Source organism: Thalassophryne amazonica, chromosome 2 (assembly GCF_902500255.1).
Source record: "Thalassophryne amazonica chromosome 2, fThaAma1.1, whole genome shotgun sequence".
NCBI lineage: Eukaryota > Metazoa > Chordata > Actinopteri > Batrachoidiformes > Batrachoididae > Thalassophryne > Thalassophryne amazonica.
This window is the reverse complement of record NC_047104.1, coordinates 35,566,506-35,583,400: the sequence shown is the minus strand read 5'-3', so window position 1 is coordinate 35,583,400 and position 16,895 is coordinate 35,566,506. Positions and strand designations below refer to the sequence as shown.

At 43.1% G+C, this 16,895-nt stretch overlaps 1 protein-coding gene across 1 annotated transcript in view; it reads left to right on the top strand.

Moving 5' to 3' along the window:
- Nucleotides 1-16,895, top strand: part of plekho2 (pleckstrin homology domain containing, family O member 2) — a 178,971-nt gene that overhangs the window by 93,525 nt on the left and 68,551 nt on the right. The window contains exon 2 of the mRNA XM_034184900.1: nt 12,614-12,763. Within this exon, the coding sequence (XP_034040791.1) occupies nt 12,614-12,763 (150 nt within the window). The remainder of the gene's footprint in view (nt 1-12,613; nt 12,764-16,895) is intronic.

Genomic DNA, 16,895 nt, shown 5'->3' with positions numbered 1-16,895 from the left:
ACCACCAATCACACCAAATAATGTTACTGATCAGGTATCTTTTTTAAAACTTTTTATTTGTTGATTAATTTGTGCACTTACATAGTTTTTCCATTTCTCTAACAAACTTCATGCACAAACTTCATGGACAACAGAAATCACAATCAAACAGTAACAAATGTCAGCTTTAGATTTAATGCAGGAAAAAAGATAAAGCCATGAGAAGAAACCCCTTTCAAACAATAAGTGATCGGATCAATGCGAAAATACTCCCAGAAACAAATCCCCATTCCTGTTGATTTGGTCTATTTGAAAATAACACTGGCTGTACATTAAAACACAAACATGTCAAATTTGAAATGTTTAACGCATTTTAGCTGCACAAACGGGAGAAATCTGGAGTCAAACTTGGAAGATTTCTGGCAAGAAATCATTGAAAATGGTGCGCATGCGCAGTGTCGGCATTATATTATATATATTATGCAATATATTATATTAGATGTGACAATTCATGCACATTGATGTGTGTTATCAAACTGCCTTTCAGTTTCCTTACCTCTCTGACTTGTATTGAGAGCATCAGCAGAGACAGACACGTCCTGTGTTGTCGTTGGGATTCAACACAGCCTCACATGCGCTGACCATAATATAACAATTAATTAATTAGAACTAATAATATAACAATTACATGTATATGTTCAACTCAAACAAGCGTGAGAATTTTGTTGAACCAATACCATGTTGTAAAATATTCTTAATAATCTGTGGAGAAAAAAATAAACACACTAAAAAAAACACCACTATTTCTAAAATTTCATTCCTCTTATTGAGCAGACAATACATTTGTGAACCTTCTGTTCCTCTGTAGCTGTCCCATGGTCATAGACATACAATCATAAAATTATACGAATGAAGCAGTGTGCACTTATTATGTCCACATCTGCTGGCCCTGCGTGTTGAGCAAGTGGTGTGCCGAAGGACAGACACTGCATCATGTGGACCATAGCTGACATGGGTGACGTGACATTCTGATCGCCAGCTGAGCATACACATGATCAGATGGTCCTTTTCACCTGGCACAGCCTGCCGATGTGCGCTTTGTGTACTCGCTCCAGTCCGTGGCAAAGGCGATATATGTTTTTATGTATTTCAACGTGAGGACAGCAAGCACACACACGCCTCACAGTGGACAGTTGTAAGGTCATGTCTTCCATAACACAGTACATGTTCTCCACCTGTGACTCACGGGATCTCAACAGCTGCTGCTGTGTGCAGACACGCCCACCTGTTCGTTCAGCCCACAGAACAAAGTGTTTCTCTCTGTTTCTGTGTTCTGTGATTTTTTTTGTTTTAGTTATTTGTTATGTAATTGCGTATGTAGTTATTGTAGTAATTATTCCTATACTTGTCCTAGCTCTGTCCTCTGTTGTTGTTGTTGTTGTCCATTCGGCTGCTCCCGTTTTGTGTTCGGGGTCACCACAGCGGATACAGCCAGATCCGCATTGGTAGTTGGCACAAGTTTTACGCCGGATGCAGCTCCAGTTTAATCTGAAGTTTTTAATTTAAGACGTCATGTGCACTGAGTTGTCATTTCCAGGGCGACGATCAGCTGAGAGGCGCCTTGCTGTGCTGTGTATGCTCAGACATGGCTGGCAGGCCCCCATGTGATCTTGTCTGTTCATAATTATCAGCACATCCTGCAAGTGGGCTCGCACGCCACATGTGTTGGGGGGGAGAGAGTTCGGCACATGTGTTGCTTGGTGACGCCACACTCGTGGGGCACTTAGGGGGGCACTGCTCTCTACTATCATGCCAGGAGCGTGAAAAGCCCCACATTGTCTAAGTGGCCAATGAGCAGTGCTGGATGTTTGTGTGTGGCACCTGGAATTTGGCCGACACCTGCCGAGAGGGAGGTCGAATGGGCACTCACAGGGCACTCGCTGTCTTTTGGCCACTGGTGTGCATGAATGGTTGTAGTGACAGCTGTACGAAGCGTTTGAGACAGCTCCGATTTTTCACGAGTGCCATTTGACTCCTTCTTCGTGCGCCATTCTGCCTCAGTTATGTCATGTGTGAAGGGGTCCTTAGATATATTAGATTTGTGTAGACTGTAGCTTAACACAGAACTTTTCACATTTCACACTTTTTTAACATATCAACTTTTTTACATGTTGATAGAAGTAAGTCCCTTCGGCTGCTCCCTTGTTTTGCACTCGGGGTTGCCACAGCAAATCCAAGGTGGATCTGCATGTTAAATTGGCACAGGTTTTACGCCGGATGCCCTTCCTGACCCAACTCCACATTACATGGAGAAATGTGGCAGGGGTGGATTCGAACCCGGAACCTTCTGCACTGAAACCAAGCGCATTAACCACTTGGCCACCACACCTTACATGTTGATAGAAGAATACCCCCAAAAGCGCATGTCATAAATGTTATTGCAATTACATTAATTTCTAAAGTCCTGTTTTCCTTTTAGCTGTTATAGCAAGCACCCAAAGCAATAATAATCATCATCATCAATCAATCATCATCAAGCTTTTCATGCTTTTGTTGTCTGTAGGGAAGATGTAGAGCACATCATGTTGTCCATCTGTTGCTACTTACGGGCCAGTATCAAACTTGTGCGTTTTGTCAAAAATCCTTGAAAGTCTTGTTTGTGGTCAGTTAAAAGAGTTTTTATACTCAAATGAACTTCTTTCAGAACTACAATCAGGCTTCAGGAAAAAAGCATAGCGCCATTACTACGGCCATAAAAGTGATTAACGGTATACTTGTTGCTCTTGATAGACAGCAGTAATGTACTTCACTTTTTATTGATTTGTCAAAGGCTTTTGACACTGTGGACCATGTTGTTTTAAAGTGTAGGCTTCTTTGTTTTGGACTGTCAGATCATGTTGTTTCCTGGTTCACAAATTATTTGAGTAGCAGGACTCAGTGTATTAAGAGTGATGGTCTGTGCTCTGAATTTATGAGTGTCCACAAGGGCATGCCGCAGGGTTCAATATTGGGCCCCCACTTGTTCATTATGTACATTCATGATTTAGGACAAAATGTGTCAGATGGTAATATGCATTTTTATGCTGTTGACACAGTTATTTACTGTTTTGGATTCACCCCTGCTAAAGCTGTTGAATCTCCACAGAAAGCTTTTAATGTGGTCCAGCACCCACTTCTGCAGCTAAAACTGGTGCTCAGTGCTGACAAGACCAAACTAATGTTGCTTGCAAATACCAAAAAGGTGCCTCAAGCTACCCCTACAGTGTCCACTCTTGAGGGAAATGTCATCGAGGTGGTTCACTCGCACAAATACCTTGTTGTCTTGCTTGATGACTCCCTCACCTTCAAGTCACATAGACAGTCTTGTGAAGACACTCAAACTTAAATTGGGCTTTATCTTTCAAAATAAATTTAGTTTTTTGTTTTGTTTTTTTTTTTAGGTGAAAAAAGTGGGTTGTTACAGCAACATTTGTTATCTATTTTAGACTATGGAGATTTGTTGTATATGAATGCCTCAGCTCAATGTCTTAAGATTGATGCTGTTTATCATGCTTCTCTGAGATTTGTTACAAACTGTAACTGTGGATCCACCTGCTTTGGTTGCTCCTCCAGAACAAAAGAGGGATCATCTCTTTCAGCTGTGCTCTCCGTCTTCCTCCAGTTCAAAAAATAACTGAAGCGCTTGCTCCAAATTCATAAAATGCCTCATTTTTACAAAAAACAAAACAAAACAAACAACAACAAAAAACCACACACACTTTCCACCAGTGATAAAGAGAAAGCGACCTCACAGTCAGACCGACGTGGGGTGGGTGGGCTGTGATCAAACACACGTGGGGTTAGTAAACACATGCGGGGTTAGTGACTTCTGATTGGTGGAAAATTCACGAGCCAGCCAACCAATGAGGAAGAAGGAGTCATTTTTCTTCCACCGCTGTCACTGCTGCAGTGGAGAAGAAAGTGATCATTTTAGCTGCATGCATGTACATAAACACGCAGCGAAAAATGACAGTAATATTTATGAAAACGCATGGCATACAAAAATACTCATAAGTCAAGTTATACGAGGTCTATTAGAAAAGTATCCGACCTTATTATTTTTTCAAAAACCATTTGGATTTGAATCACGTGTGATTACATCAGACATGCTTGAACCCTCGTGGGCATGCGAGAGTTTTTTCACGCCTGTCGGTTACGTCATTCGCCTGTGGGCAGTCTTTGAGTGAGGAGTCATCCACACGCTCGTCGATTTTTTTCATTGTTTAGGAATGGCTCAGAGACTGTTGCTTTGTTTGATAAAAAAATTTTCAAAACTGTAAGGCACAACTGAGTGGACACCATTCAATAAATTCAGCTGGTTTTCGGTAAAAATTTTAACGGCTGATGAGAGATTTTGGTCTGGTAGTGTCGCTTTAAGGACGGTCCACGGCGCCTGACGCCGATCTGCGCTTCAAGGCGGCAGCGTCACGCCGTTTCAAGTTGAAAACTTCCACATTTCAGGCTCTGTTGACGCAGTAAGTCGTCAGAGAACAGAGAACTTTCAGAAGAAGTCGGCATGAGGAGTTTATTCGGACATTCCATTGTTAACGGTCATTTTGTAATGAAAGAACGTGCGGGCAGAGTCGCATGTCGGGCTGGACCCGACCGCAGGGGGTCGCGGCAGGAAAAACACCTCCGTTGGAAACCTTAACGGGCAAGTTGGAACATGCCCAAGCTGTTAAACAATTTCTCAGTTACTCACTTGTTGAAAGCCATCAAAAGCCGCCTGAATTTTACAAATGGTCTTCAACACGGAGGTGTTTTTCTGGTCGCGGCGCACACAGATTTGCGTCGTCGTCACGGAAACGACTGCGAATTTGCGCGCACGTTCTTTCATTACAAAATGACCTTTAACAGTGGAATGTCCACATAACCTCCTCATGCCGGCCTCTTCTGAATCTTCTCTGTTCTCTCACGACGTCCTGGGTCAACAGAACCTTAAATTAGGATGATTTCAGCTCGAAACAGCCAGACAACGTCGCCTGGGAGCGCTGCGCGACGTCCCGCTCCGTGGGAAGTCCTTACACCGACAGAAACACCCCATAATCTCTCATCAGCCGTTAAACCTTTCACAGAAAACCAGCTTAATTTCTCAAATAGTGTCCACTCGGATATTCCTCACAGGTCCAGAAAAAATTTTGATAAAGCAACGCGCGCCGTCTCGAGCAGCGTGTGAAACAAAGGAATTCAGCCGAGAGGGCGGGACCACATCTCACTCAAGGCCTGCCCACAGGGAAATGACGTCACCGACACGCGTGAAAAAACTCACACATGCGCACGAGGGTTCAAGCATGATTGGTGTAATCGCATGTCATTCAAATCCATATAGTTAAAAAAAATAATAAAAGGGTCGGTTTATTATCTAAGAGACCTCGTACTAGGCCTATTAACAAAATTTAAAAAGTACTATAAAGAAGTATGAAGAATGAAGTCTCCACATTCAACATGCACTTAAAGGGAGCCTGAGAGTGCAGCAGATTGAGCACTACCACCGCTTAATTAGGTCATGTGACTGTCACAAAATGTCCCGATCCACCCAAAATAGCCAGTGTGTCATGCTAATGTGTCTACTTATAATCACTAGAAGGAAGCTCAATAACAACACCATATTTGCAGCATATCATCTTGAGATATGTAAGAATATACAGTAAATATATGAATTTGATAGTCAGCTGTCCATATTGGCATCTGGGGTGACGAAAATCAATATATTTTCAACTACTTTATCTTTTGTTAAAAGAACCTGGTATGTCTGTTGTGTGGGCCGCCAGAAGAGGATGTACTGCTGGCCCACCACCAAAGGGCGCCCTGCCTGAAGTGCGGGCTTCAGGCACGAGAGGGCGCTGCCGCCACGGACACAGCCGGGAGTGACAGCTGTCACTCATTAATTCCTGACAGCTGTCACACATTCTTCATCATCGCACTCCATAAAGACCAGACGTCATCTCCACCTCATCGCCGAGATATCATACTTCATTAGAGGTAATATCCTCAGCCGTTTGTGTCTTTTGTCTTTTGTTCCTTTTTCTGTGGAGGCTGAGTGAGTGCAGGACGGCACTCTTTTCCCCTGAGGAATCACTGCGATACTCTGCAACATATTGAGTGAGAGGTGGAGGTGGCATTCCCACCGCTGTTGTTACTGGGTGTACACACACCCACACTTGACTGTCTTTGTTCTTCGCCAGCAGTACCAGATCCGACAGTCGGGGACGGTGATCACCTGGGAATTCGGGACTTGGCGGCTCCAGTATTCACCAGGTTCTGTGGGGGCGGAAATCGTGTGGTTCCGGCTCTTCTCAGGACAGACGTCTTCTATCCTCGAGCCTGCCCACACGTCACCTTTGTAATTTGACTGTAATTATATTCTGAGATTGTCTGTATGTTCGTTGTGCACGTTTCACAACATTAAATTGTTACCTTTTGGCTCATCTATTGACCGTTCATTTGCGCCCCCTGTTGTGGGTCCGTGTCACTACACTTTCACAACAATGTCATTTAAATGTGTATATATGTTCCATTATATCACAAACCATCGTACAAAAAGTTCTATAGCTATAGCTAGTATGTTTCTTTGATTTTGAACTAATCAAAGATACGAACGACATGTACAATTTCGGGTTTTGTACTATTTTGAGGCCTTTGTGGAAGGCAGATCACAGTCGATACACCTAAACTGCCACATTTTCCCAACTATACACCAAAGGTTAGGCTTGCATGAGGAGTTTCAAGCTGTGAGGCATATAGGGAGCTCATTATTAACGTGCAAAGTTGGTAGAAAACACCATTTTCACAAGTGAAAATTCACAAAAATTTCCAAAGGCTACAGACCTAATTATTTCAACAGTTCTTTTAGTCAGACAGGAAAAATTGTTTTACCTGCTTTACATGTTTCGGCTACTTCCTGTAGCCTTCCTCAGAAGCGTCACAAGATGGGGAAGTGACGTGTCTTATAGGCTGCTATTTCTTGATTTGGCCAGACAGCAGGGGGAACTTACGCCCCCTACTGTCTGACGTGTTCTCCAGGACGGCATCCCATGTATGTGATAGGGTGTAGGCCCTCTCATCCCGATTCATGCTTCTTGGCCCTTGCTTGTGGATCTCGATGGCCTCTCTGATCCAGCGGTGGTATTTGTTGCTTTCAGCACGTATGACCCTGGCATTGGTCCAGTCCATGATGTGATTTTTCCTCTTGCAATGGTCGGATATGGCTGATTTGAGATTTTCCTGCTCGGCTTGTTCTTTTATTGCTCTTGTTTGTCTATTGGCTGTCTCTTTTTCACATTCTTTTTGATGTTCATTTTTCCTTGTTCCAAATTGTCTCCCTGTCTCCCCAATGTATGTGTTTGTTGCATGATAAGCATGGTATTTCATATATTACATTGCATTTGTGTTCTGGTTTTATCTTGTCCTTGGGCCTAACTAAAAGTTGTCTGAGTTTGGTGTGTGGTTTGACCGGTGTATTGATATTGTATTTTTTCATGACTCTTTGGATGCGTTCAGTGACCCCCCTGATATATGGCAGTGTGACTATGGCCGGTTTGTTTTTGTTGAGAGTGTTCTTTTTCTTCTTTTGTACGTGTTTTTCTGTGTTTTGTACCTGTTTTTTTACCTTTTTCTATTGCCCATTGTGGATACTGGCAGTTTGTGAGTGCATTGTGTATGTGTGTCTCCTCCTCTTCCCTGTCCTGTGTATCTGTGACTATAGTGGCCCGGTTGTACAGTGTTCTGACTACTGACAGCTTGTGTTCTGTGGGGTGTTCTGATGTCCAGAGCAAATATTGGTCAGTGTGTGTGGGTTTCCTGTGTATTTTAAGTTTGATACTGCCGTCTGTGTTGTGGTGTATTTTTAAATCCAAAAAAGCTATTTCATTGTTTGTTTCCTCTTCGTACGTGAATTTGATGCTGCCTGTGTGGTCTATGGTGTTGAGGTGATCTGTGAGCTGTTGTGTGTGTCCGGTTTTTATTTTTTCTAGAATGTCATCGACGTACCTTTTCCAAAACAATATGCTACAATCTGCTGGTGCTGTAGATATAGCTTGTTGTTCCAGATGCTTCATGAAAAACCCGCTCATAATGGCTGATAACGGGTCTCCCATGGCGAAGCCTTCAGTCTGTTTGTATATGGTGTTGTTGTATTGAAAATAAGTGGATGTGGCAACGAAACTGAGTAATGACATGATGTCTTCAACTGTGAGTTTGGTTCGTTTTCGGAGTGATTTGTCCTTACTGAGTCTACTGTGTACGATGTTGAGTGTGGCTTCTACTGGGGTTTTTGTGAAAAGTGATATGACATCGTGTGATATGAATATTTCATCCTGTCCTATAGTGATTTGTTGTAAGTCCTTTGCCAATTGTTGTGAGTTCCTGCAGTGCTGTTCAGTGAGTCCGAGGAAGGGTTTTATGATTTTTACAAGAGAGAGATTTGGAAAGGCTATAAGTGACAGATCCTATGCTATCGACAATGGGGCGGAGTGGTGTGTCAGGCTTGTGTATTTTCGGCAAACCATATATCCGGGGGGTGATGGTAGCTGTGGGCACCAGGTGGTTGTATGAGTCCTGAGTTATTTTGTTTTCAGCTAACATGGGTTTGAGTAATGATTTAGGAGTCCTTTTTTGTTGTTCTGTTGGGTCTTTTTTCAGTGTGTGGTATGTGTTGTGGTCCTGAAGCAGGATGTCCATTTTGTTGGTAGTATAATGATGTCGTCCTGTTTACCTAGTGTATGTATGGCTCTCCTTTCTTCCTTGGTGATGTTACTGGGTGGTAAATGTGCGGTTTTGAGAATGTCTGCTACCTCATTGCGTAATGCTGATTTCTTTCCCTGATCGTGTATGGATTGACAAGCTAATTCCGTGGCTAAAATGAAATCCTCGTATGGTATTGTGTCCGGTGTTATTGCGTAGTTGAGTCCTTTTGCTAATGCTTGTGTTTCTGTGTGTGTGAGTTGATGTTGTGAGTAGTTTTTTACCCAATTGTCCGGCACAGCTGTGTGTTTTGTTGTGTCCCTGTTAGCTTTTGTTTTGCTGTCTGGCCAAATCAAGAAGTAGCAGCCTATAAGACACGTCACTTCCCCATCTTGTGACGCATCTGAGGAAGGCTACAGGAAGTAGCTGAAACATGTAAAGCAGGTAAAACAATTTTTCCTGTCTGACTAAAAGAACTGTTGAAATAGTTAACTTAAGAAGACAGTATGAAATTTCACAAATGATGGCTACAGACCTAATATCTGGCATTTCACCATAACTTTGGAATGTGGTTAACATATAAAATTGACATAATAAAGCGGAGGGGTGACCTGGGATTTTTTTTCAAAACTGGATGATTTCAGGTGGAATAATCCTGTGATGTCTAGTATCATCCAGGTGAGCTACAGTGACCGTGGCACTGTTTTTATATATTAGATAAACATACACCAACATAACAAAATGATTTATATAAAGTTTGGTTATTTTTGTTATCAAGTGTTTCCCCCTTTATGTTTGCAAGCATAACAGCCCACCAAGCCAACAAGGACCCCCACCAGGCCAGAACATTTATTTTTATTTTAATGACAAAATATCACCAATAAAATGACTAAAAATATCACCAGATATCCATGAATTTGGAAATCAATAATTATTTTGGTGAACGTGTACTGCTCAGGTCAACACTGCAGCATTTATGCTTCTTTCACACCAGTTGTGTGCATGTGGCATCTGTGTGTACATGTATTTACACCTTCACCAAACTCGATGTTTCCCATGTCAGTTGTGTCTTTGTAGGTCCTTCTCAGTTATGCCTGTTTCACAGCTGCCTTCACCAACAGCTGTGTTGGTGAAGGTGTGGAGTGGGCCATGTTTGACCTGGACTGTTTTTGTTTTGACCTGCATGGACACAAAACTTTGCAGAGAAAAGTGGGTGCATGTGTAAGTGATGACTGGGGGAATTCTGGCAATAATATGTACATTCAATTAGCTTCTACAAGATATATTGTCTGCGCCCATGGGCTGGGCAGCAGGGAGGTTGGTGATACTGAAAATGGGTGATCCTAGTCTTTGGGTATTCTTTAATATGCTCATTTGATTTTTCTGATTTTGCAGAAAAATGCATATGCATTATGTTTTATATACATGTAACATGATGTATTTTTCTGTGAAAGGTATCTTTCTTTAGTCTTTTTTTAAACCAGTGATCAAGCTTTGCAGGACTATGGTAGGGTTGCATAAATAATGATCGCATGTCACGCTACCTTTTGTGTTTCTGATGCCCCAGTCACATGGCATCAGCGATAGCTGGACAAAGGATAAAAAGTCAAAAAGTCACAAATCGTCAAGAAAAGGTGGACGAGAGATCCTGCACCTTTCCCATCACCGGGAAGCCTACCAATCAAACCAATGAAAGAAAAATGAAGCAAACATCAACCTTCACATTTTAAATAAAATCACAACGAAACATTTAGAATGATGTGACCGAAAGCAGGTATAAAACTGAGCGCAATCCAGCTTTGTCCTCATGTCCTCAGTACTTGTAGATGTGGGATTTTGTTTGTCTTGACAATAAATTTTGTTTGTCTTCACATTCTGAGTTCTCGCGGCATGTCTGTACCTTGTTGTATCTGTGATAGTACTTGTCCTGACGAGCACCTTTGACGAGTCCATGGCATCAGCCATGGAGAACTGTCCGTGTCAGACGAAGGCTTTTCCCGAAAACTTGCACACGCAGGCCAACCACAAACGAATAGTTAAAGTAGTTGATACAAAGTTCTTAACGCTATTGTTTTTGTATGAAAACATTACATTTCATCCCAAAAATGAGCTATTCATTTGTGATACAAAGATGTCTTATTCAGCTCGACAAAGCTTTAGTCATTGATTCATTCAGATATTGTTGCGTTTGTCAACCTACGTTGAATTTGTCAGACTTGGGAGGTTGAATGAAATTGGACAAAAGTCAAACAAAATGCTAACGTTACGAAAACTAAGCACACAATTAGAAAACATCAAGAATGAAAGCAAAATGAAATATGGATGAACTGAGGTTGTCAGCGGTATTCATTCAAATTTTTCAACAGTTTAAAAATTCTGATGACATGCCAGCTGCAGCAACAAAGCTGAACGAAGGATAAATGATGCCCCCGAAAGTCAACGAAAGTCCAGATTTCTTGTTTCATTTGGGCTTCTTTCTCCTTGTTAGTGCCATGTGACTGGGGCTTGAAAGTCTTGTGATTTAAGGTTGTGGATTTTTGTTTTTTGGGTGAGTACCATGGGGTCTGAAAAAATTCTAGTCACTATCATTGATTGAGCAGATGATTATTTTTCATGATAACTGATTAACACTGAACTCAGAAGTTAAGCAGAGCAGGTCCTGATTACATCAGGTGCTGTGCATGTTTCTTAACGTAGAACTGGATTTGTATCAGGAGTAGCATACAGTGTAAAATGTGCCAAACCCCAAAGCATATCTCTACTGGAACCGCTGGAGCAACCAGGGGCAGCTGAAAGGGGAAAAACATGATGATGATCCAATGACTCAATTTAAATTTTTTTAAGTCCGCAAAAATTAGGCCTCACATGTTAGCTACCACATCATGTGACTGTAAACTGACTCTTCTCATGACCGATGATTTATTTCACTTGACTAATTGATATTAATCAATTTAGCACTAAATACCCTTTCAGTCCACACCAATTTCCCAAATAAAGAACCAGTCAAAAGTCTGCTTCTGGCCTTTACTATGTTTTTAATACATTTGTATAAAATTAGTAAAACCCACCGAACCTGCATATCCAAAGATGTGCAGGTTCGATGAACTGAAACCTGTATTGAATCAATACAGGTCGTAAATTGTTCCTTATTTTCATAAAAGTTACACACACACACACACTCACACATTTATCAAAACTGAATAATGAACAAAATAAAACACAGGAAATATTAAGGGCTGCCAATGTCATCTCTGTACCTCACATCGGGTCCTCACTACAGAACCCGATGTGAGGTACAACGGATATACCTCAGACTTTCACGTCTGCATCTCTGTGTGCCCACCTTTCTGGTCCTGTCATGGGTTGCCCTGGTTGCCTGGCATGTCTGCACCCGAAACTCCACCACCAAAAAAGCAAAAACATCTGCAAATGTACAGACACGAGTGGGAAGAATCGAACCCCTGGCTTGAAAGCGTTAGTGGCAATGGGTACAAGGCAAACTGTAGGCAAACAAGTGTTTTTATTTTTTATTTCCTGTTAAAGTAAAAATGTCCTCACTTCATAGATTAAAAATATTGGTCTGTTTTTCTTAATATTGATGTTTATTATTGCACATTTCAGTGACTGCACAGTTTTGTGTTAATAAAGCTTTAAATATGACTAAATGCTTTTTCAAAATTAAATATACCACTCCTTGGGTGGTGGTAGTGACCCTGAGGAGCCGTGGTGCGCGTCCTTTATTTTCATTTCTGAAAGGTAGCAACCCTAACCAGAGGTGAAACTAGAACATAAACATTAAAGCATTTTCTAAAATGCTGTTTTGTTCCTAAAACTTGTGTTTCTCAGTGCACAATCTAAAATTATATTTGTATATTCTGTTTGACGTTGACGTCCTTCTTATCTTTCACTCCAGGGTGTGAAAGAGGAGCCAGCCCAGTGTAAGGAGCCAAAGTTCCTGGGTAAGGCAGGCTGGGTGAAAAAGGCCACTGGCAAACTGTTAGCCAGCTACAAGGACCGCTACGTCCAAGTGGAGAAGACTGAGATTGTCCTGTATGAAGATGAGGTACTGCATGTTTATTTTTCAGGCTTCCCTTCTTGTGCAGTTGTCAGTTATTTAAACCATGCTATAATCCCAGATTATGCTCCAAACACAGATATTTCCAACCAGGTCCATAAATATTTGGACATTGGCTGATTTATTAATGATTAGTGTCTGCCTAGTGTTTCCCACCTGCAATAGTTATGTGCGTCTGCATTGGGAGGTTTCCTGTTGGTTCAACTCACCCATCAAAACAAAGACACTTTACTGTCCCTAGAGGGAAATTTTTCTTGGGTGAAATTGCAACAGAGGGCTGCAGAGCTATGCAAAGTGACAGAGACAACAAAAAAAGACAGATACAACACAGATCAAATAAATCAAAACTGAGGTATAAAACGTACCCTGAAACAAACTAAAAAACTCACTCACTCATCACTCATCTTCAGCCGCTTATCCGGAATTGGGTCGCGAAGACAACAGCTCCAGCAAGGGACCCCAGACTTTCCTTTCCTGGGCCACAATGACCACCTCTGACTGGTGGATACCAAGGCATTCCCAGGCCAGTGTGGAGATATAATCTCTCCACCTAGTCCTGGGTCTTCCCCAGGGTCTCATCCCAGTTGGATGTGCCTGGAACACCTCCCTAGGGAGGTGCCCAGGAGGCATCCTTACCAGATGCCCAAACCACCTCAGCTGGCTCCTTTCAGCATGAAGGAGCAGCAGCTCTACACCAAGCTCCCCACAGATAACCGAGCTTCTCACCCTATCTCTAAGGGAGACACCAGCCACCTTCCAAAGGAAGCCCATTTTGGCTGCTTGTACCCGCGATCTAGTTCCTTTGGTCATGACCCAACCCTCATGACCATAGGTGAGAGTAGAAACAAAGATTGACCAGTAGATCGGGAGCTTCGCCTTTTGGCTCAGCTCCCTTTTTGTCACAACAGCACGGCAGAGCAAATGCAATACCACCCCTGTTGCGCCGATTCTCTGGCCAATCTCGTGCTCCATTGTCCCCTCACTTGTGAACAAGACCCTGAGGTACTGGAACACCTTCACTTGGGGCAAGACTGCATTCCTTACCTGGAGAAGGCAATTCATCTGTTTCCTGCTGAAAACCATGGCCTCAGATTTAGAGGTGCTGATTCTCATCCCAGCCGCTTCATGCTCAGCTGCAAACTGATCCAGTGAGTGTTGGAGGTCACAGGTTGATGAAGCCAACAGGACCACATCATCTGTAAAAAGCAGTGACGAGACCCTGAGCCCACCAAACTAGAAACCTTTCTTCCCCGACCTCACTGCAATATCCTGCCCATGAATATCACAAACAAGATTGGTGACAAGGTGCAGCCCTGGCGGAGGCCAACCTCCACTGGAAACGAGTCCGACTTACTGCCGAGCACCCGAACACAGCTCTCACTTTGTGAATACAGAGATTGGATGCCCCCGAGAAGAGACCCTCTCACACCATACTCGTGCAGCACTTCCCACAGTATCTCCCGGCGTACCTGATCATACACTTTCTCCAAGACCACAAAACACATGGTGACTGGATGGGCATACTCCCAGGCCCCCTCCAGCATCCTTGTGAGAGTGAAGAGCTGGTCCATTGTTCCATGACCAGCCTAAAAAACTGACTAAAAAAAAAGATTTAAAAATCTTAATACTGTCCAACATGTGCAGCATGGTGGCTTAGTGATTAGCACTGTTGCCTCATAGCAAGAAGGTCATGGGATCGATTTCCACCTGTGGCCTAATCTTTCTGTGTGGCATTTGCATGTTTTCCCTGTGTTTGTGTGGGTTCCTTCTGGGTGCTCCCACTTCCTCCCATATCCAAAGACACGCAGGTTAGCTAGATTGGAAACTTTAAATTGTTTGTAGGTGTGTATGTGTTTGTTTGTCTATATGTGGCCCTGAAACAGACTGGCATCCTGTCCAGGGTACGCCCCACCTCACACCCGATGACTGCTGGGATAGGTTCCACCTCCCGACCCTGAATTGGAGTGAGCGGTCGAAGATGAGTGAGTGAGTAAATACGATCCAAAATACAATTCAAATGCCCTATAAAAAAATGTGACATTAAAAATCAGGATGCAAAAAAGTACAGAAAAATGCTTTATCTCCCAGCAACCATGTCTGAAGTGAGTCCAAGAATACAATTTTAGAGTCCAGATAAACACAGAAGAAATAAACAAGTAAGTAAGGTCTAACCTTATCAACCCCTAGAGCAAGCATACAGGTGACAGTGGTAAGGAAAACTCCCTCTGGTGATATTGAGGTAGAAACCTCAAGCAGACCAGACTCAGAGGGGTGACCCACTGCTTAGGCCATTTTAACAGTTACAAAGTTTTTGTAAAGCTTTACAAAGGTGAAGAAACAGAAAAGAGGAAATCAAAACAACATGACATAATAACAAAAGAATATGTATTTGGCAAGAAGTCCATGCAGGTCTCCACAGACAGGGGTCATCCAGCATCCATATATAACAAGTTTCATCAGCACGCCCAGGGAGATACCATCAAATTTGGTAAATCTAGGTAATATATCAGTGATGGCACAACCTCGATAGCAGGGTGTAGTGGCTTGATTAAGGAATGCTGGGATATATTTAACTGAATGTCATCTATTTTCTTCTCAAAGTAATCTAAGAAATCTTGGGCAGTAAAAGGAGAGCAACTTACAGGTAGTTGTTCATGAATAAGTGTTGCCACAGTTTTGAACAGGAATTTTCAATTATGCTTATTTTTGTTGATCAAATCAGAGTAATAGGCTTGCTTTGTAGCCAGTAGTGCATACTTATAGTCCAAAATAGCATCATCTAGCCTTATGCTTGAGGCCACGTAAGTAATCATCAAACCAAGGCTAGTGTGTTTTCAGACTCAGACTCACTTTTATTGTCACTTGACCCTTACAGGCAGACCAAAATGCAGTTTCTCCAGGTCTTGGTGTAGTTAACTGGGACAATTTTTTTTAACCTAACCTATTGTATAAACTTTTGCAATGTGCAATATGTGCACCCCTGTGGCCATAGAATATGTATACAAGGCACAGGGTCGGCAGCAGCAGCAGCGTTAGAGTATTAAGAAGGTGACAATGTGCATGTAGTGCAGTGTTCACAGTTTGATGTTGGATGTTGAACTGTTCAACAGTCTGACAGCATTCGGGTAGAAGCTGTTTTTCAGTCTGGATGTTTTTGCCCGGATGCTGCACAGCCTCCTTCCAGAGGGAAGGGGTGTGAATAGACTATGCACAGGGTGGGTAGAGTCTCAGAGGATGCAGGTGGCTTTGTCTCTACATCTGGAGATGTAGATGTCCTCAGTGGGTGGTAAGCTGCATCCGATGGTCCTCTGTGCAGACATCACCACCCGCTGCAGCGCTTTCTTCTCCGCCACCATGCAGCCACCATACCACACAGGGAAGCAGCAGGACAGGACACTCTCCACTGCACAGCTGTAGAAGGCCCTGAGGACGTCTGTGTTCAGTCCGGCCCTTCCCAATTTCCTCAAAAAATTAGACGTTGGTGGGCTTTCTTAATGACAGCCGGGGTGTTGGTGTGCCAGGTGAGAGTGTTGGAGAGGTGGACTCCAAGATACCCGATGGAGGAGACGATCTCCACCGCTGCTCTGTTGATGTAGAGGGGGGAGAGGATGGTGGGGGCTGACCTGCGGAAGTCAACAACTATCTCCTTGGTCTTCTGGGTGTTGAGGATAAGGTTGTTGTCTCCTTACCAACGTGTCAGGTTCTCCACTTCTCGTCTGTACACTGTCTCATCCCCTTGGCTAATGAGCCTGATCACTGCTGTATCGTCTGCAAACTTAACAACAAGATTATTCTTGTGCTGGGCTCTGCAGTCGAAGGTCATCAATGTGTACAGCAGTGGACTGAGCACACAACCCTGGGGTGAGCCAGTGTTCAGGATGATGGTGGAGGATGAGGTGGTGTTGATCCTGACACTCTGTGGCCTCCCAGTCAGGAAGTCCAGGTTCCAGTTGCACAGTGCTGAGGGGGCTCCTAGTTCAGCCAGCTTGGAAATCAGTTTCTGTGGGATGATGGTGTTGTATGCAGAAGTGAAGTCCAGGAACAGCAGCCTTGCATAGGAGTCCTTGTTCTCTGTGTTTGAGAGGGCCTGATGCACCACGGTGGAGATGGCATCAGCTGT